Genomic DNA, 22,735 nt, shown 5'->3' on the forward strand with positions numbered 1-22,735 from the left:
ATTAACTGCGTGACACGCGTACTTGAGTTTGGAGCCTGATGTTTTTCAAATAATGTATTTCCCAGAAGAGTGATTTCTTGGAAGCTGTTGCTACAGTTATTTTAAAAAGGAATTATTATTTTATCAAAACTGGGCTTATATGCAACAAGTAGTGTTCTGCAATCCTTGTTCCTAGAAAGCACACGTATTTTCAATCATTTTAATGCTACACAAGTGTGCAATACGAAGACGAAAGTAAGTTTCGCACGACGTTTCGCTGTCAAGTAAGGTAACCCGTTGTAACTTGGACCAACTGCCCTGTATTGATTGCCTAACAATCTGATTTGAAATTTTGTTTTACGTCCACCTCTTTACCGATATTTACGAATAGCAGCAAGTAGAAATCACATGATTTCTTTCCGTGAACTTTTGTCAGCAGCAAGCTGAAATAACACGACATCTTCTTTAAACTTCTGTATGAACGATATAGTAAATTCATTCCCTTGAAATATCTCGTACAGTTGAGACATACCCTTCTTCGCGCAGGTTTAGGCTGCATGTTTTCGTTAGCGCTTTGTGAACTGCAGTGGTTTCCTGAGACATTAAGTAGGTGATTAAAACGCCCTACGATCCTTGTTTCACAATCGAAGCAAAAACTTAGCAATTCGAAAATATACTTTCAAATTTCGGTGAGGAGTCTGCATCAGTTTCACCGATTTCAATGTCACCTACGCAGCAGGCAAAACATGAATAAGGAAATGTGTAAGAACAACACGAAACTAGTTTTTTTCGTCCTCTACGTCACGCTGACCACTTCAGATAGAAGCCAACGAAAAACTGTACGTAATATCTGTTTAAAATATAAGCCAAGAGCTGTACAACAGTTGCGCTGGAGGACGCTTCTTTCTGCTCTTAAATAGGATTTCCGCTCTTGAATAGCGTTATTAAACTTCCCTCGCATTTCTCTCGGAGCTACCAACAGTTTTTACTTACTCCACTTACCACCGCGTACAGGGTCGACCTGGTGCTCTACTCAACAGGTTGCAAGAAAAATCCTGGCCAAGAAGAGGTGGATGATCCGTGCTCGACTGTCTGACATAAATTTCGTACTTTTCCGTCTTTCTAGAGACGTAACAGCGCAGCCGAGATCCAGACTTTATTTCCTCCTTGGGATAAATTAACACTAAACAGTATTATTCATTCACAGAATTTCTTTTTCAGATTGAAAGGCATTTGAAGATTTTGTAAACGAATTATTTGATGGAGATTTTATTGAAATGGAGCTCTCTGATGATGGTGATGATGATGTTGATGATAGCTATACAGATCCAGATTACCATGTTAACAATAAACTACTAAATCTGGCCAATAGAAACTCGCCCTTCTTCCAGAAGCTTACGTCGACGCTCCATCAGCGACCGTCTCATGCAATGTGTGGCCACTAGTTTCTTAGACCGAGTCCGTTTCTCCTTCAGCTTCGTGAACATCTTCTTCCTAATTATAAGTAACTTTTTCTTAATATTCAGAGTTTGTCTAATCTTCAACATTCTTCTGTAGCACCACAATTCAAAAAGTTCTACTCCTGTTTTAGAAACGAGGTTAAACGACACAACAAGCTGCTTTTTAAATTATTCTTTGCTGTGCGATTTGCCTTGGTCAAAGACAACTACTCGACAACTGTTGTACAAATGTCATCAATATAGAAAAAGAAATCAATTTATACTAGAACTTTCAAAAATGCTCTTCACCTGAAATTTCTTTATATTTGCTTTGTGCTGGAAAATGGTGCCGGCCGCTGTGACCGAGCGGTTCTAGGCACTTCAGTCCGGAACCACGCGGCTGCTATGGTGGCAGGTTCGAAGCCTGCCTCGGGTATGGATGTATGTGATGTCCTCAGGTTAGTTAGGTTTAAGTAGTTCTAAGTCTAGAGGACTGATGACCTCAGATGTAAAGTGCCGTAGTGCTTAGAGCCATTTCAAGTATTTTTTTTTTTTTTTTTTTTTTGGAAAATGGTCTGACCGAAACCGGTCGCACATTAGAGAATAAATTGAGCAACATCATACAATATTTTGTGTTTCATCCATGTTTCACACAAGGCTACACTCCAGACAAACACCTTCAGCAAACAAATTTATATGCTGTGATAGATAATGAAGTCTGGCAGCAGCAATACAATCGTTCTGAAAAAGATATATTTTTTATTTCTACTTCTACTATTATGACTTGTTTTGTTGCACAAATACGAACAAAACTTGCTTAGTTATTACTTCCTTCAGAATTGCTGATTTTTCACCTACTTTTCATTACATTTTTTTTAATCGTATTGATGCCCACCTTATAATATCGTTTCAAGACGTTGTCCATCCCGTTCAGCTGCTCTTCCAAGTCCTTCACTGTTTCTGACAGAATTACATTGTCATCATCAGCCCTTAAAGTTTTTCTGGCTCTCCCTGAACTTTAATATGCTTTTATAATTTCTCCTTGGTTATACTGCTTGCACAGTGTACACATTGAAAAACATGTGGAATTGGGGGCAACATTGTCTCACTCCCTGCACAACTAATGTTTTCCTTTTACGTTCCTTGACTTTCACAAATGCAGTCTGGTTGCTGCTGTGTCCGCTGTCAGTTACGGAACACAGCTGTACCTACAGAGGGCGTCACACGTGAGGCAGTCCAAGCGTAGCAGCTGGTAGTTAGGAGCAGTCGCCACATACGTTGGCGCACGTAACAGTTACCTCATTATCCTTCCACCATGAGACCTACAAATAGTCGGCTCTATCCGCCGAGACAGCAAAGGACTTGGAAGAGCAGTTGAACGGAATGGACGGTGTCTTGAAAGGAGGATATAAGATGAACATCAACAAAAGTAAAACGAGGATAATGGAATGTAGTCGAATTAAGTCGTGTGATGCTGAGGGAATTAGATTAGAAAATGAGACACTTAAAGTAGTAAAGGAGTTTTGCTATTTGGGGAGCAAAAATCCTTGAACGCCATGCTCTCCGCCTTGCCTATCGCATCCGTCTCCCTTCCCCCACGCGGATCCTGTATGACCTTATCCCCTTCCCCCACCTCCTCCTCTTCCTCGAAAGGATACGAATCCTATACACCTCCCGTAAACTCGATCCTCCTCACCCGCTCGTCTCCCCGATCCTCTCCCACCCCCGCCCGCTGCCGCGCCTGTACTCCCACGTCCCACCTGGTCTCCATCTCTCCACCCTCCTTACCCTCTCCCAAGGTGGTTTCCGCCAGCTCCCTCTCCCTGATGATGTCCTCGTCCCCTCCATCTACCCCTCCTATCAACTTTGACCCTGCCCCCCCTCCCTCCTGGTGTCCTTTCCCTTCAGCACCCACCCTCCTTTCTCTTCCCTTCCCTTCTCTTTCCTTTTCCCCCATCCCCTCCCTCCCCCCTCTTCTTCCGGGCTTCCCCTCCCCCTTCCTCTCTCCCCCCTCTTTCCCCTGCCCGTGGCGTCCCTGCTCTCCCCTCTCGCTTTCCCACTCCCCCTCCTGCTCCTCCTCCTCCTCCTCCTCCTCTCTTGGCAGGTCCCCGGACTCGCACACGCCTCGTGAACTTTCGCGCGCCGGAGATCATCGCCCTCGTTTTAGTGTCTGTGCCGTCGTGTCTGTGCCTCAGTGTTTTTCGCCGTCCACGCTCCTTCGTTCACGTGTGTCATCTACCTCGTCAGTGTTTGTGCCCAGTGCCGACGGTTTTTCTTGTTTGTTTCATCAAGTGTGAACGGCTTCATGTTTTTTAACTATTGTATCTCCTGTTTTTTAAACCGCCATTCTGTTACTTGTCTGTCTCCCTTTCTTTTTTATTGTACTGCTTATGGCTGAAGAGCGGAGTACACTGTTCCGCTGCCAGCCCACCTTGTATGGGGTGTCCAAATTACAATAAAGAAAAAAAAAAAAAAAATTGGGGAGCAAAATAACTGATGATGGTCGAAGTAGAGAGGATATAAAATGTAGACTGGCAATGGCAAGGATAGCGTTTCTGAAGAAGAGACATTTGTTAACATCGAGTATAGATTTAAATGTCAGGAAGTCGTTTCTGAAAGTATTTGAATGGAGTGTAGCCATGTATGGAAGTGAAACATGGACGATAAATAGTTTGGACAAGAAGAGAACAGAAGCTTTTGAAATGTGGTGCTACAGAAGAATGCTGAAGATTAGATGGGTAGATCACATAACTAATGAGGAGGTATTGAATAGGATTGGGGAGAAGAGAAATTTGTGGCACAACTTGTCTAGTAGAAGGGATCGGTTGGTAGGACATGTTCTGGGGCATCAAGGGATCACCAATTTAGTACTGGAGGCAGCGTGGAGGGTAAAAATCGTAGCGGGAGACCAAGAGATGAATACATTAAGCAGATTCAGAAGGATTTAGGTTGCAGTAGTTACTGGGAGATGAAGCAGCTTGCACAGGATAGAGTATCATGAAGAGCTGCAACAAACCAGTCTCAGGACTGAAGACCACAACAACAACAACATCCGCCGATAGCTATGTCTGCCATCACAGAGGACACTGTCTACTAGTGACTACTTTCTTCATCCGGCAAAATAGTTTGCAAATGAAGCTTCTTCCGCTGTTCGTGAGCAAACGCAGGGACACAGATTCACTCTGCTAATAGTCGCACTTGTGGCAGATCATTAGTTGCCTAGCAGTTATCTATCGGTGGCACAGTTACATTTCATCTGCTATCAACGAGTGATCATCGCACAGTTAACGCAGAGTGTGGAAGTGTTTATCATTATTCGAGACAGAACTATAAATTGTCTCCAAAAGCAGACCAGATTTAACAATTGCAGATTAGTAGTCAACGTTCAATGAGTTAGGTTTGACAAGTGTGCAGTACTCTTTGTTCAATGTCACGTCTTACAGTCAAACTGAAGATCAGTGTTTATATACCCATTATTTTAATAAATGATTTTTGATTACTAATGAGGGCATTTTCAATCTTATTTGTTTTTAGTTTATATTGCACCTCGATGAATCTAGTTGCAAGCATGTAGCACGCCATCTAAATAGAGCAGTTACTGGTCTGTGGTAAGACGTTCGCTTCCTGCTACCTTCATGTGGGATGCAAACTTAATTGGTAAATACAACAGTTTCTGTACAAATTCTGTACAGCCTTTCGCTCCATGCATTTTACCCTTGCTGTTTTCAGAATTTCGAAGCAAGCATGTACACTAACTGGTGCATTGTTAAAAACGTTCTCTACATCAACAATCCCTACAAATTTAGATTTTCCTTCCCTCAACCTGTCTTCTATGATAAGTCATAGGAGCAATATTGCTTCGCGTGTTACCCCATTTCTCTAGAACTCAAACTGATGCATCTCGAGGTCATTTCTACCCCTTCTTTCTCTTCTACTACAAATAATTCGATGGGTAATCTATTTAATGGTACCCTGTTTCATTGTCTACTATACGGTCCAGTCACTCTGTCTTCTTGAACGTACCTGGTATAAAAAAGGAATTTTGTTGATACACATCTAATACACTCTTCCTTAATTACTGATCTGACCGCTGTTGCAACTCACGACTTAACACCAGAAGCCTCTGAGGTGTCCGCGTATGGGCCACTGTGCTGCTCTCGTTTTTGATGTTCACAGGACTTCTTCATCTACTATATGTACGCTGCGGTTTGATCAGAAATTAGCTGACACTTCATTAAGCGCGGTCGTACAACAGATGTGAACGTTGCTAGAGATCACGCTCCGAACACTGTACTGAATTCGTTTCTTTTAGGGATTCCGTGAAAAATCTCATTAGCCTTACAACATGATTCATTGAAAGTAGCTCATAAATCTAAACCTGTTTAATGTGCATGTTGCAGAGGAGAGCTGATGGCGGTTCTGTTTCACAGGAATACAACGCCACATGGAACCCAGTTTTAACAGCCGCTGGGAAATACCAGGCGGACAGTATGTTCTTAACAAGGAATTTGTGACAGCCTAACCACTACCTACGGCTGTTGCACATTTTCTGTCGGAGGAGGTTTCAGTGTCTACTCTTCCGTACTCTGTTAGACAATGTGCGAACGGACCGTAGAGAAAGAAAGTGATAATATGTCAGGTATATTGTGGATTGCTGGATATTTGCGCTCTGGAACATGCCGTACTGTGTACTCGTTTTTTGTCACATAGATTAACTATTACATAATTTACATATGTTTTTCGTAGTTCGTAAATGTTTAGGAGATTCTCTCAGGCATTTTCGAAGGTTTTGAATAATTTATTAGTAAACTTTGTATATTTATTAAAACTGAGTCAGTTATAAATGTGTAGGATCACATCCGTGAGGTTGTCATTGCTTCTAGGAATGAAAGAGAATTTAGGTTATCTGGTAAATAAGTAGACAGAGTATCTAGGAGAGATTGCACAAAATAAAAGGGTAGAATTTCCCGACTCCTTGACTACACGGAGCGGAAAAAGTAAACGCATCCGAAGTTGACCTTTGTGGGTGCACTAGCACATAGGTCATGGGTAAAACCGGAAATCGTTCACAATTTTACATCCGCGGCTAACAAGCTGTACTTACCTCTCTATCCGACTCGGCACTTCAAAGTACTGAAGTTGCTCGCACTTGAATTTAGACTCCTTTCGCGCTGGGAAGATCTGCACGAACAGCTAGATCGACTGTCGTCCGCCTGAATGGATGGTCTGAACAATAGTTTGCCTATATTTCGACCAGCACTTGTTAAATAGTGAGAGCAGCCAGAAGAAACAGGTTCTTGGTAAATATAATTTTCACAAAGATCATCAGAATCCTTAAAAACCCCAAAAACATGATTGCTTCTCGCTGCTCCTCATGTTCTCGGCAGGATTGTTTATGACAATCTGGTTTCAGACAGCAAGTTGTTTGTCGGGTTCGTCCCAGTTGGGAAATTTCTGTATTGTAATACTGTTAACGACACATCTAAGGGATACTAGTATCATAAATAATCACTGAAACTCGAGAAATCTACGATGGCCGACCCCTACTTCGTAAGGCCATGATGTGATAGAGAGAAACGCCGACCTCCTCATCTATGCTTCTTGATTCTTGGAATAAGTTATCATATGCGCTTCCCAGATCCGCCCATCAATTGAGTTACGTACATACTAGATATATTCTCGGAAACCTGTAGGAAGAGAAGCTTACCATCTAAAATCTGGTTGATCGTCACGTGGATGATGAAACAAAAGATCCTTGTGTTGTTCTCAATGCATCAAGAAATGAATGATAATTTGCGTCATACAGTAAGTGAGAAGAATAACTAAACTTTCAGGAAGTTTCATACCAGCGCACATTCCGCTGCAGAGTGAAAATTTCATTCTGCAAGTATTCCCCGGGCTGTGGTTAAGCCAGGTGTCCCCAATATGCTCTCTTCCAGGAGTTTCGCAGGAGAACATCTGTGAAACTTCCAGGTAGGTTAAAACTGTGTGCCCTGTTAAGACTCGAACTCGAGGGCTTTGCTTTTCGCGGGCAATTGCTCTATCATCTGAGCTGCCGAAGCAAAGGTCCTGAGTTAGACTCTCCGTCCGGCACATAGTACTAATCTGTCAGGAAGATTCAATAACTTCGTGAGGCCCATTCCAAATGGCAAATTTTGTACGAGTCGCCAACGCGGTCCTGTCTGGTGGAGATGAAGAATGAACACATGTGCGAAGAAATGTGTGGTGCGTGCTGAGAGCCAAAGTCGGAGATAACCGCCACGCCACGCCACATACCTGCTCTCGTTGGTCGATGTTGGCGCCTGCGGCCAGCAGCAGCTTGCAGATCTCCGTGTAGCCCTGCTCGGCGGCGATGTGGATTGACGACTGCAGTCTCTGCCAGAGGAACAAGCAACATTAGTAGCCTGCTGTATCACATTGCCACACAGAAGACCCAAATAATGCAAGGAAAACATTACGGTAAGCCAAAGAACAGTATCGAAAGAAAATCTTAACAGAACAGCGAGAAGTGAATGAAAATATTTTTGCTATACCAGCATTTGCACCAGTTTTATGGGGGCTACGCCTTTCGAGCTGAAGTCCACTATTTGGGTCGACCGAAACGTCCGATCCCACCCGTCGGCGTGTGAAAGTGGCGTGTTTGTAGGTGTCGTTTTGATGCAATCGGTGGTGCTCTCTGGTGGTGTGTTAGGTGATGTTTTTGGTTTAGTTTGCGAGTGTGGCGTCGTGTGTGAATTTTGGTAAATTGCTTTTTTTATGTCTTTGGTAGGTGTGGATATGACTGACAGGGTCAACAGTTTTCGGTTGTCGGCTATGATGGGGGACAGTGCGTTGTCTCTAATAAAATTTCTGCAACTATTCGGATTTTTGGATGAAGTCGTGAAGTGTTCAGTATGTAGTGAAGAAATGAGGCTTACTTAAAGTTTCGGCGTCTCGGACCAGGAACGGTTGTATGTGGAGATGTCGTAAGGATAACAGGTCAAGGGAAGTGTTCGATCCCAATGTGAGGCTGTGAATGTTGGTATTGGTATCGGGAGATGTTTTTGAGCTATATAGGTCAAGGGAAGTGTTAGGTCCTAATTTGTGGGATCGGGAGCTGCTGTTGAGCTATATAGGTCAAGCGAAGTGTCCGATTCCCAATGATATTGTGTTTACTGGAAATTGGGGAGTTTTGTGATGTCGGTTTTTTCATCGTTTTGCGTGGTTTTGTATGGGGGTGGGTGTCTAAATTTGTTTATATTTAGTTTGTCCCCAAAAAAACCCTATTTCCCGCGCTTGTCCCGTTAGTGTCATTAGGCTTTTTGTGGAACGTGTGTGTGTTTGTTTTTCGATGTATTTCCGTTAAAAATGGTTCAAATGGCTCTGAGCACTATGGGACTTAACTGCTAAGGTCATCAGTCCCCTAGAACTTAGAACTACTTAAACCTAACTAACCTAAGGACATCACACACATCCATGCCCGAGGCAGGATTCGAACCTGCGGCCGTAGCGGTCACGCGGTTCCAGACTGTAGCGCCTAGAACCGCACGGCCACCCCGGCAGGCTTATTTCTGTCCTCATAACGTGTACGTAACGACTTTATATGGGCCATGTTGGAATCGTGGTTTATGGTCGTTTCCGCCGTATTTGTGACGTCATGGGTCAAAGCAGACGGGCGGGATCGGACGCTTCCGTATTTCCCACAATTTAAAGTGCACTTCAATCAAACTAGGTTTACACAGACATGGTGAAAATCATTCAATATCACAGATAAACAACTACTTTTTAATCTCTAAAATTCATTTAGAAATTCGACATAGTCTTGTTTCAAATCGATACTCATTCTCCAAGAAGTTTTCAGTGAGTAGACTGCAATGTTCTAGTACCATTTTGGAAGGTCTTCCGTACCATCACGTACAATTTTCATAACCCTTACATAGCTGTCAGATCATTTACCTGCCGTAAATTTCTCGGTAGGAAGGAATGGTATTAGGTAAAGTAGACACTGTAGATGTTCCTGCTATATTGCTCAGTTCAGAAAGCGACACAGAAAGGATGGAATCTCCTATGGCATGAGTGGAATTGCTGAACCCTCGACGTCATCGTTAATGGAGTAATGGGTCGTGTCGCTCATAAATTACTGCCTGCAAAATACGTTGTACATGTGAAGCCGATCACTGTGAACCAGTGGCGGCTGCTGTGTAAGAGCACAAGTGCATGTAAACTCCCTAACTTCCGACACCTTGTGGATTTATTTTTCTTTGAATGATATTAAACGTAACATAGATGCTGCAATCTGAAACATGTGGCATGTAAATCTACCGCACTAGTGCTCCCCTAGATTCCGTGAACCTTCAGTTGCGCACGTTGTAAGTAGCTTTTGAGAATGAGCAACTCGCGTGACGTAAATGCCTAATGTGCCAAATACATACAGATATAATGATCGACGTGCCTGGTTCACGATGGCTTTTGCTACTCAACCAGACAACCAGAAGTTCATGTTGGTGCCACCAGGTGGCACACATTGAGGCAGACTTTTATCCCCATTCGCTCGGCGTAAATCCTGCTACATGATAGCACACTCTTCAGGTATGCTAATTCATCTACTACATACTGTAGTAAAATTGGATCGGACGTCCGTATATGTTACAGTTGTACTGACAGTAAATCTACTTTGTGAGTTTCTGAATGAGTTATAGTATATTAAGTTACGATATTTATCATGCAGTAATCCATTTAAGGTGCTTACAATCATAAGGGCTTGAAGCACATCACCGTCGACTGTGAAATTATAGCATTTATTCAGCTTCTGAAATCTGTTGACCTTACTGTGAGGCAGGTTTATCCGTACTGGCCCACACTGTATATGCGAAAATTCACGAAAAGCTGTATCATTGGTTTCTCTGATATTCACTTAAATGTGGGGTCGATGGCAGTGTGTTTTACGCTCTTATGGATCTCAGCGTCTCATTTGCATTCTAGTCAAGTGGCCATGTTGGTAAACATTACTACTTGAGTTTAATCATTTTCACAAATGGCATTTTTCGTTTGGAGTTGGTTGTTTACTGTGCGGGAATCGCCCTTCGTGTGCAGTGTAGACATGAACTATGTTGAATCTGTTGTAGATGCTAACTGAAAAGTAAATCTATGAGGATGGGCCGTGAGTGGCGCTTGAGTAGCTCAGTAGGTAGAACAGTTGCCCATGAAAGGCGAAAGTTCAAAGTTCGAGTCCCAGTCTTACATAGAGCTATAATCTGCAAGGAAATTTCATGTCAGCGGACACACCGCTGCAGAGGGAAAATATCATTCAGGGAACAGTAAAGTTAGTTAGCAGAAAAGTTAGCTGCAAAGGAACCAGGGCCTCAAAGAACATATCCTTGATTGAGAGAATGACGAAATGAAATAAGCATGACTACAACCGAACATTTAAGGAGGAAGCGTGCTGTTAGCACAAGTTGTTATGTGAGTGCAGCGTAAGAAAATCTTATTTTCGGCCCGGACGTAAATTCGTGAAGTGCTGCACCTGTTAGGGATTTTGTACAGTTGTCCGAATAAATTGGAACTGCACAAATACTTCCACTTACACAAAAATGCGAGTGGAGAGTAGCGAAAACTTAAACGTTATTTTGTTATTGCTTTTATTATCTTTATTTATGTTGTTGTTACTATTATTATTATTGATATTTGCTCTAGTCGTATAAACTTGTTGATAAGCATGTTATACAGCGGATGCTGTAAACTTCAGCCGGCCGGTGTGGCCGTTCGGTTCTAGGCGCTGCAGTCTGGAACCGCGTGACCACTACGGTCGCAGGTTCGAATACTGCCTCGGGCATGGATGTGTGTGATGCCCTTAGGTTAGTTAGGTTTAAGTAGTTCTAAGTTCTAGGGGACTGATGACCACAGATGTTAAGTCCCATAGTGCTCAGAGCCATTTGAACCATTTGTTAACTTCATACTCTCAAATTTATCTGAATCTATAAAAATTTGTGAACAAATATGTGAACACCTAGAATGTATTCTCACGAGCCGCCACTACTGTCAACCAACGGTAACTAATTATGTAACACAGTGTGTGCCACACATTTCCATCAACGAATCGGATTGGGACTCACGTGTAGAACACGGCAAGTGTCATAACCCGATTTCCCGGAAACTTCACTCAGTTGAAGATGGGTCAAAATAAGCGAAGGCGTGTCTCGGCTTTTCTTTAGATTTTCGACTGTTTCTGAGAAAACGACGATCGAAGTTTCCGAGGTACTTTATGTGCCATTTAGAGAATACATTCTTCAGAGCAACTGCTGGCGCGGTAGTTAGTATCGCAGAAAAACTTTTCCACCCCGAGTTCGAAATCCGATAATTACTTTTATTTCTGTTTTTCATTTATCTACCCATGTTCATAGAAGATTACTACATGGATATTTTCTAGTGCATATTAAAATAATGTTGTCCACATTCGTTAACTACCTGTATGTCTGCTGAATGAATTTAAAAAAAAAAATGAATGATAAAATTATTTGAAATTGTTTATGGTGATATTCCTGTAGTGTATCTTCATTCAGTCTCAGACGCAAGCGTGTTTTCGGTAAAGTGGTTGGTTACGCGTTGTTCGCCGCAAAATTACTGCCGACGACTGAAATCTTCAGCAGTGTTAACGATGTTTCTTTCCCGAGTGTGCGGCGCGGGGTAGCCTAGCGGTTTAGGGCGCTTTGCCACGGTTCGCGCGGCTGCCCCCGTCGGAGGTTCGAGTCCTCCCTCTGGCATGGTGTGTGTGTGTGTGTGTGTGTGTGTGTGTGTGTGTGTGTGTGTGTGTGTGTGTGTGTGTTGTCCTTAGAGTAAGTTAGTATAAGCTAGACTGAATAGTGTGTAAGTTTAGGGACCGATGACCTCAGCAGTTTGGTCCCAAAGACCTTACCACAAATTTCCAGTTTCCCGAGTGAGATTCATACGAATAAGTCTCACTATGGCATACGCGCCTTCCCGTGATGCTCGTGGTGTTCGAAATTTCTATTTCGAATGTTTCTACAATCGGTGTCATCCAAAAAAAACGCACCAAATCTTCCTGAAGAATAAGCATAGGAATAAAATACAAGAATTTATACAAAAATGAAATATAAAAATATGAGAGTTTAAAGAAAATTGTAACACCTGAATAATAAAATAAATAACAATAAACAGGTTTGGAACACGGGGCGCTGAAGTGTCAAGCCGATGCGCAAGCTACCAGCGCCAGCACTTCTGCAGTACAATTTATCCTTTAAATGGCACATTAAGTACCTCGAAAATTTTGACGATCGTTTTCTCAGAAACGGTCGAATGTCTACAGACAAGCAGACACATTATTGGCTCATTTTAACTCCTCTTCCAGTGAGCGAAGCTGCTGGGAAATCGTGTTATGGCCCTTGCCGCGTACTCCTCGTTAGCCACTTACAGCAGCAGCCGACCTCACTGCAGTGTAGGGTTTCCCCGGCACGCCCACATTTATGTGACCATATTGCCAAATTACTGCTACGGTGCAGTGCCACGTTGCCAAAATTGCTTCAGATGCCTACCCTGCCACGATATTATTGCAGTTGCCCTCCCGCGGCCGTTGTCAGAAACCTGCCGTGACTTTACAGTATAAGTAGGTGCTGACTAAGGAAACTACATCGTACTGTGAACAATTTCAAGACAATTGTGCAAATATTATCAAGAGATTCAGAATGTGCCTGTAAAGTATCAGCATAAAAACTCACAATAAGCCAATCCAAGCACCCACATTCCCAGGTGCAGTAATATTGTGGTCGACCAATACGGAGTGGCCAAGATAAACGAGATCCCGTGATATTGATGACTGAAGCTGTCAGTGTCTTATTTCTTAACGCTAGGGCGGCGCTCGGCGCTCGAACGGGGTCACGTGATGGCAGGTGCAGTCGAGTGGTGATGTAGTGATCAGAGCTGTGTTGTCTGTAGTCACTTTCAAGCTTCTTGTGAATACAGTTGTGCAGAACGTGTTTTTCAATCGAACAAAACGTGTTTATTGTCGAATGTTTTTAAGGACGTAAATTGCTTAAAACCTTGAATGAAAATTCACGATAAAATACCCAGAAACAGCTGCTCCTGGTTCAAATGGCTCTGAGCACTATGGGACTTAACTGCTGTGGTCATCAGTCCCCTAGAACTTAGAACTACTTAAACCTAACTAACCTAAGGGCATCACACACATCCATGCCCGAGGCAGTATTCGAACCTGCGACCGTAGCGGTCACGCGGTTCCAGACTGCAGCGCCTAGACCGCACGGCCACTCCGGCCGGCAGCTGCTCCTGAAAAGTGTTGTACAGAAATTGTTCTCTAAATTTAGAGGAACTTGTTTAGTCGCTAACGCCAAACGTACCTGTGTAAAGAAAGTTTGCCCGCCGAAAATATTGAACGTGTTCAAAAGACTAAGGTAAGAAGTCCATCCACCTAACTAAACATCAAACGAACGTGATGCTAGACCATGTTGAAGTATTTTATGTGCGAGCGTACAAAATAAGTCATGCAAGCATTACAACCTACGGATTACGCACAACGACCTCACTATTGCGAATGACTACTGACGCATGTCGCTGATAGTTACGTGGATCTAAATCTTCAAGTCAACTTAGACGAAGGATGGTTTCATTTCAGCGAATTTGTGAATTGTCAGAACACACGCTATTGGTCAACAGACAATCCCAGGGAACGCTTTGAGGTACATCTACGTAATCTGAAAGTAGGTGTTCGGTTTGCAGTTTCAGGCCGACGAATTGTAGGGCCCATTTTCTTTAATAACACCGTAAACTCTGAAATGCATGCAATGGAACTGTTGCAACAATTCATGACGCAGCTAACGGACGAAGAACGGGAGTATGCATTTTCCAGCAGTATGGCGCTATGGTGCATACTTCAGGGGTTTTCGGTGTCATACGTGCATGAAGCTTTCAGAGAAGAACGTACAGTTTCCGTAGGTTTATCGCCTTCCAGATCACCCCATCTGTCTACTTGTGATTTTTGCTTCTGCGGTAATCTAAAGGTTTAAGTCTACAGTAACAACACGGATGCAGTTTAAGAGTTGAAATCACACCAAGGAAAGCAAGCATCCATTATATTTTTCAGAGCAGTGCCTGCCACGAGAATGAAAACAGTGAGTAATACCATCAAATTAATCTTACAATCTTAATATTCTTTCCGCATACAGTGGTCACTTTTTTGTCTCTGTATTTGCCACAGATGCACGACCCCCACAATGCTCCAAACTAAATTGTATCATCTGATGATGAATCGCCAGGCGATTCGAAACCGGTCATGAATAAATAGAATATTGAAGAAAATACGGCGATTAGTTGCAATAATTGCTGAAACCTTTAACAAGATAGTCGCAGTTTCCAAATCCGGAATTGATTCTAGGCGCTACAGTCTGGAACCGCGCGACCGCTACGGTCACAGGTTCGAATCCTGCCTCTGACATGGATGTGTGTGATGTCCTTACGTTAGTTAGGTTTAAGTAGTTCTAAGTTCTAGGGGACTGATGGCCTTAGAAGTTAACTCCCATAGTGCTGCGAGCCATTTGAACCATTTGAACCGGAATTGATTAAAGTTTGATCAGTACATTGTTTTTCTTAACAATAATTTCCTACTCTATATTCTGTATTTACAATAAACGAATGAGTTGCCTGTATGTTGTTTGTAAGACATGAGTCCTCTTTTGTTTTGGCCGCGCTTTATCTGTACAGACTTGTGTTTGTAAATATCTACTTAAGCACGTACCTGAGTTCTAATTATTAGCATCGAAAATCCTTAAGTTTCCTCATTGCCAAAACCACTTCTCAGGACCTTGTCCTAATGGAATTTGTTTTGCTTCTGTATGTCAAGCCCGTAATTACCTATTCTTAAGTTCCAGTTGGTCCATATCAGATGTAGAGTATCCATATTCTCCAACTATTAAACCTCTGCATGGTAATCACCAAAATATACCGCTTCCAATTTCAGTACATTCTTGCCCTATCCAGCGCGGTAGAATGAAACTGAGTGGTGGTGTACGCCCATCGAATTCGTACCAACCATTTGAGTGTAGTTTCATTTCTAACGTGAAGTGGTTGACGCATTTTTTATCCTGCGAAATTTATTTTCTTTTTGAAACAGTGCGAACATTCACGTAGTTAATTCCTTACTTAAAATATATTGTGCCTAAGCTTCTGATGTTCCTACGATATCCAGCGTTCTATATATCTTTAATTAACGACAGGTATTGGCCATACTCCCACTTTGTCAGTGCTTTCAGCTGTAGTTGTCGTTCAGGGATGTCTTCCACATCTCTTGTCTTGAAAGGAAATACACCCACTTTTTAACTCATTTGCCTCTTTGCTAACTGTTCAGCTGTTAGAAATGAAGGAGCAGCTTGTTACTTACAAACTTTCATGAGCTTCGGTTCATTTCTTTGGCAAAAATAGTACAAATCAAAGAATTTTGTGACGGCATGGTATATTACTTGATGAATTTGAACGGGACATACAAACCGCGACTATCCAAACTACCCGGACGAACGAAACTTGTTTCGTAGCATGCTGAAACTTGACTTACGCCAGTGCTAAAAAGGCACCAGCTTAACAAAAACTCAACTTGTATCAGCGTAATTTTTGTGCTAGACAGAGGCAGTTCACGTTTTTTACCGTCTCTGTTGCCTCAGCCATTTGCTACTTTTGGACGCGGTGTGAATGGAACAACAAGAATTAGGGTGTAAAGAAATAGCACTGTGCTGTTTTTTCACATCCTCTTCTTCGAAAATAGCTGCTGAAAATGATGAGCAGACATCTAAATGACATGATTGGTTTTTAATGCTTGCGGAGATGTGTAAGGGGAAATACTGAAGGAATTGGCGGTAGCGCTACCAACAGAAACAGCAACGTTTAGCTTCATCACGCAATTTTGACACTACAGCTACTAGGTCGCTTGCGTTGGCAGAAATGAAGAGAGAAAAAAAAAGGGATGTCGACGTGAAGTGTTCCGGATAAATCCGATGTGACAAAACCGAACGACGGAACTGCTAGCATAAGGGCCAGAGACGGATCAACGCATTATTGACTTGCTCAGTTAGCGAAGCTCTAACTCTTCAATAAATAACCCAGTTTTTTTTTTAATTTTAGTCATTTGTTTGTCTTTATTTATGTATCACGTCTTACGATTTCCGTCCCACTCGGATAATTCTTTGGTGGTGCCTTTGTTTTTATTTTGGTTTGTGTGTGTGTGTGTGTGTGTGTGTGTGTGTGTGTGTGTGTCAAAAGCTTCGGCTCAGGACGTGAGTCAGCAGGAATAATATGATGACGATGATGATGATGATGATGATGATGATGCTACGTTACTCAGTGAAAAACGAACAATCCATCTAATTGCATGCCTGATAGTCTTTCAAAAGCATATTCGCTCGGAACACAAGTAATGTGTCTTTCTATTAATCACCGCTGCTATCTACGGATGACCGCTGCGTCACGGCTCTGACGCTTCCAGACTGTCTTCTCAAAGTCAACCTCCGGATAGGGGAATACATTGTCTTATCTGCTTGTACCTCTATCGTGGAGACGGTACTTTTCCCGAACGTAAGTTCCTATTCAAAATCATATCGTCTCAGTTCCGAGTACAAGACGTCATAAAAGTAATTGTAATTTAAAAACACTCTGCACCTGATGCTAGTAATTACCTAGGACTTTTAACTGCGCGGTACTCTCCAATGTGTTATCACACAAACAAAACGTATATCCAAGAAATCAATCCGGCGGCTACAGTGAAATCTATAATAAAATTTCCAGAATCACTAAACAGCAAAATTTCCAGAATCATTGAATATGTATGCTGGACTAAAACGAGAATTCTATTCTTTAATTCTCGCAGTAATCATTTTATGAAAATTGGAGAGGGATATTGGCGGTTTAAAGTTTTCAGTCGGTCAGTGGGAATGGGCAGCATGTCTCATTCGTTCAGGGTGAGCACCACAGATGACACTTTTTTTCCCCCACCAGCGCAGCTGACGACGTGGCCTTTGGAGCACTGTGCTTTCCTGCCGACAGACCGATTCGCTATATACACTTCCAGTGAGTCTAAGGAAGTAGTATCAAATTGTATTCTATCTTTTTCATACTCATTATACAGACTTGTATTGATATTATAACAGTCTGCAAAAATCTCAGTTCAATGTCTTTAGTACATGCGGAGATATAAAATTTTACCTAAAAACCAAAATACCTCTTCTGATGCTGCAAAAACTGACCTAGGGATTGTAATGTGTTCCTTTATAATATGATTTGAAACTATAACTAAACAGATTCATTTCATAGAAATTATTATTCTAGACTTTTCTTTACTTTCGTTACGATAGCTTGATGACGTAATAGTAACGTTTTCAAACATTATTTAATTTTGTTTTGCTGTGAGACTGTTTTCGAGAGAGTGAGAGGGTGCATGGAGGTCATTCGTAAAATGTGAATGTTTTATTTTGTTAAAAATTATTGTGTAATCAGGAATCATGTAACATATGTCAAGTGTACATGATTTTGCATAAAAGCAGCCAAAAGAAAAGCTAAGGGTTAAAATCAATTGGTCCTTCATCCCTGGGGATGATTTGTATTTTTTTTTATCCAAACGAAATTTGCTTTCGAACGCTCAGAATTTCTATTATGAATTTCTGTCTCCAATTCTCTCGGAACGTTTGGAAGAGCATTTCTTTTTAAGAAAACTACAGAACAACGTGATGTAGGACGTAAAAATCACTCGGGTCGGACTGGTAAGGCTCCAGCTGCTTTCGTGTGGAAATTTTGTAGTTAAAACCGCAATTAACTTGTACCATCAAGAGTTTTGACAGTAAATACGGACGTTTTAGCCGTTTACAACTTCTTTTGGTGGCAATAAAACCTAATCAATTGAACTTTAAATATTTTCGCGCAAGTTGTTTAGAATCCCGCACGCCCGAAATTTTGTGAACTTTACAGATCTTACCTCGTAGTTTGAGTTAGGTGACCTTTGGTTGATAGTCATTGAGTTGAATTTTCTTCAACGCTGCTGTTTTAGGTTTAACTAGTACCTACGAACGCAGAGTTAAGAGGGCAGGCGCAAGAAGCCTACTGAGGTAGATGAAATGAGCTGTCAGAGGTGACGAAGGGCGAAACCACCTGGCTACATCTAGTATGCTTTCACTTCACAGAATATATTCGTGACATGAAAATGTGAGCACTTAACTGTAAGGAACTGGTGATAATTTCATTATTGCACCGCACTGATTACCATAGGAGCTAAAAATGAAAGCGTCAAGTTGTAAGAAATATTACATACTGACATTAAATTTTCATTTATGAGTATACAATAGGTATGAAGGATGCTATTAAATCGCACCACTAGAGACAATTTGTTAATCATTTTAAGATTCGGGTAATTATTTCCTACGTTTTGCTGTTGACGTAGTGCATCGGTGAAACTGAGACTTGAATGCATCATACTCACCACGTTAAGCGCGTTAAGATCTGCACCCTTGCTGACGAGAAGTTCGACGGTTTCCAGTTTGTTGGCTTGACACGCCATGTGCAGCGGCGTATTGCCATTCTGAAATTCACAGTTCCATCAAAATAAACATGTAAGCGCACAAACACGATAATATATTAAAGGAAATTAAAAAAAACACAATTGCCAAACCTCCCTATATGAACTGTTGCGGTTCAGGTCTTCCGAAAGAGAGGCTGGATGGCTTTACTAATTTTGCATCCTTCAATTTTATAAATATTAGTATTGAATTTTACTGATCAGTGATTATTCAAGAAATATTGTGGCAAACATTGTTCAATATAGACAGATGTAGTTATGAATCCATGCAGAGATAGGGTCACTTTGTAACGACGCTGTTAAATAGTATGTTATTTATAGCAGCCGTAACAGGTAACAGCACGACAAAAGTAAGTTATTTTTTCAGTATTAGGTGTCTGGATGGAATAGTACCACCAACCACCTCCACCAACATCAGTTTCATCGAGGTTTTGTGGTGATACTGGCGCTACTATCAGCTTTTGCATGTAACTGCTTTAAACCGTGAAAATGTCGGGTTCTACAAGATGTGGCTGAATAATGTGAAATCTGACATTATTGCTGTGCCATTATTTCCTGTCTTATTGAAAAATTGCGAAACGCACATCACACTGTACGCAGTAATGGAAGGAAAAGCGCAATCTCTAGAGTAGAGTTATAGATCCATTCTATTCTGCGCTGGTCCATATTCCTTGAGAGTGCAAGAATTCAGGAGGAGTATAATTTATGTTAGGCTCAATGTTCTGGTAGACAGTTTCAAAGAAATTACAATAACAGAACACTTCTACCGAATTTATATGTAGCGAAGACGAGATCAGAAGAGAAACAGCTTTACCAACAAAAGACTGGGAGCCACAGGAAGGTAGTATTTGCGTTTCAGACACACCTTCCATTGGTGCGTTGATTGCCACATATTTCATGGTCGAAAACGACAGTTCGCAGTACGATAAGCAAGAGGAGACGTTCTTGACAGCATTCAACCTTACTCTAACGATATCTTGAGGCTGCAATCCTATGGACGGTGATCTGACCCCTCTGGAGTGTGGTGCGACTGCAAATTTTGCTCTGCTGCACAGCATGGAATCACTAGGAACGGTTAACAACCATTCGAATCTGGTGCAACATTAAGATGTGGTTGATTAAAACAGGGAAAGGTCCCTCCAAGGCCCACCAGTTCGGCAAAACTCTCGGAGCCCACCAAGAACCTGAGTTGAGCGTGTTACAAATGTGCCTATCAGAAACTTGGCCACATATTCAGTCTCGGGGCTGCTCGAGCGCCATTTGACAAGCCTAAGGTGTGTTTTCGTGCGCTACAGCAGCCGGAAAGCTGAATGTTCAAATGGCTCTGAGCACTATGGGACTCAACATCTGACGTCATCAGTCCCCTAGAACTTAGAACTACTTAAACCTAACTAACCTAAGGACATCACACACATCCATGCCCAAGGCAGGATTCGAACCTGCGACCGTAGCAGTCACGCGGTTCCGGACTGAAGCGCCTAGAACCCCTCGGACACCGCGGCCGGCGAAAGCTGAATGTGTGTCGATTTTTCTTATAGATACACTTGCAACGTACTCAACAAAGGTTGGTACCAATGGTGTTGCCGAAATGGTAGGTCTTAGAGTGACTTTATTCACGCAAACCTTAATTTCGCATCACACCATGGTAACGCCATAGGAGGGCGTGGAAATGGATGGATGAGAAAGCATATGAATCCTTTACTGCTTCGGATCACTTTCAGATAACGTACAATGGTTTTTAGCAGTCCATAGTGATTCTAAAGCCTAGTTTAAGACACTAGGTTGCAGGGAACCGCGCTACCGGCCATTGAGAATACGCGCCGGGCGTTTGCGCAAGTCGTTGGTGAAACTAAACACTGTCCGTGTGTTCCAACTTCAGCGACACTAGTTGCACGAGTTTTGAGGTTATGTGTGTTCGTAGAGTGTAGACAAACTGAAATATGAAGTGGGGAACGGAGAATAATGTCCGCCTTTTGGATATCTATGCTTTGCACATGTGTTTGTGGGATTTCAGTGTTGCTGATTACAAAAATAAGCAACATATTGCTGCCGCTAAGACCGTCATGTGCGATCATAACATAGATGGTTTGACAGTATCTGAGCTGCAGGGCAAAATTAGAGTTAGGAGCAGATATACAACTGAATTAAGAAAAATACAAGCAACTGTAATTCTAGCTGTGGCAATGCTCACGTCTACAAGAGTAAAATCCCATCTTTCGAGTAGGCCAGCTGTTTGTCAAGGAATATTGTCGACAGGAGGCAAGGCTATCCAAATGCAAGAAGCTGCATTCTTTATTCAATATTCATCTATCTACATAAAACGTCGCTGCAGTGCCCCCCCCCCCCCCAATCAAATATGTTAAAATTTTGAAATATTGGCACTGTAAAGATCTATCTTCAAGAGAGTAGTTTGCAAACCATTCTCTTCTGGACGCGGCCTGCTTCGAGTAATTATTGTTGCTAATGTTAATAATTATTACTGTTAATACTAATAATTATTAGTGTTAATGAAAAGCGTCATCACCAACTAAAACCGTATCTTATAACATACCGAGTGTTGTCGATTTTAATGCACGCAATATGATACGTAATTTCAAATATGACGACAGTGCTTCATGTATTACAGTACCTTTATTCCTTATAGCATTATTAATCCTATTTAGAAGAAACGTGAACAGTTCGGATGACATTCTAAGATAATTAAAAGAACTTCTTGGATCTCCCGTTATAAATTATTACAGCAAGGATGCTGAGCAACCGAACTGACGTCTTTTCTTCGTCTAGTCACGAATCGAAATACGTTTCTTTTTCGTTTTTTCTTATGCAGCGATTCCACGCAACAAGCTTTAACTCCATCACAACTCGTGCGACTTGCAGCTGTCAAAACTTTTATTTCAGACACAACTCAGGGACCCACAAAACGACAAAACTGAAGTGTATACTGGTGTCGCCGTGTCTAGTCATATATGAAACCTCTTGCGAGCAACTCATTCCACACAACGAGTGGCGCAACCCAATGTCGTCGTGTAAACCAGGCTTAAGCTGTACAGCAGAACATAAACTGCAGTCGCGATACACTGCAAACGGGCCATACCACGTTCACTGCCCCACGATATCCTCAAAGGAGGATTGTAACGGGTTGGCAGCAGTGTCGAATGTTGTCAAGAGTGGCGTCCTGTTCCTCATCAAACTGTGACTTTTAGACCGCAAAGTGGGTGGGTATCAACGCCCAAAGCGAAGGTGTGATTTCATTGACCCCCTTATCCCATTCCCTACGGCGTTTTGGTATCGATCCTGAGAGGCGGTGTGTCTGACATGTTTTCCTCGGCCACACATAAGAAGCTCAACGTTGGTTGTCGCGATTCTGTCCTCCGTCACCGAGGCGTCAAAGATAAGTGTGGAATGTGGGTAAGATGCGGTCTGCGACCTTCGCATGGAGGGACAGTGGCAAGGTGGCGTTGGACAGAATTGTGGTGAATGTTAGGGCCAATGTGATGTGATAACCCACCTTACAGTCCACATGAATCTCTGGGTGGCAGGCCGGTGTGGCCGTGCGGTTCTAGGCGCTTCAGTCCGGAACCACGTGACCGCTACAGTCGCAGGTTCGAGCCCTGCCTCGGGCATGGGTGTGTGTTATGTCCTTAGGTTAGTTAGGTTTAAGTAGTTCTAAGTTCTAGGGGACTGATGACGACAGATGTTGTCCCATAGTGCTCAGAGCCATTTGAACCATCTTATTTCTGTGCTCTACGTTATTTGT

General features: G+C 42.3%; 1 protein-coding gene across 2 annotated transcripts in view; it reads right to left on the minus strand.

Moving 5' to 3' along the window:
- LOC124805175 (ankyrin repeat and death domain-containing protein 1A-like) overlaps positions 1–22,735 on the minus strand; it is a 683,180-nt gene that overhangs the window by 101,351 nt on the left and 559,094 nt on the right. For both annotated transcript variants that reach the window (XM_047265662.1, XM_047265661.1), the window contains exons 9-10: positions 18,883–18,981; positions 7,695–7,793 (exon numbers count right to left, since the gene is read on the minus strand). In XM_047265662.1, the coding sequence (XP_047121618.1) occupies positions 7,695–7,793; positions 18,883–18,981 (198 nt within the window). The remainder of the gene's footprint in view (positions 1–7,694; positions 7,794–18,882; positions 18,982–22,735) is intronic.

This window comes from Schistocerca piceifrons, chromosome 7, assembly GCF_021461385.2.
Source record: "Schistocerca piceifrons isolate TAMUIC-IGC-003096 chromosome 7, iqSchPice1.1, whole genome shotgun sequence".
NCBI lineage: Eukaryota > Metazoa > Arthropoda > Insecta > Orthoptera > Acrididae > Schistocerca > Schistocerca piceifrons.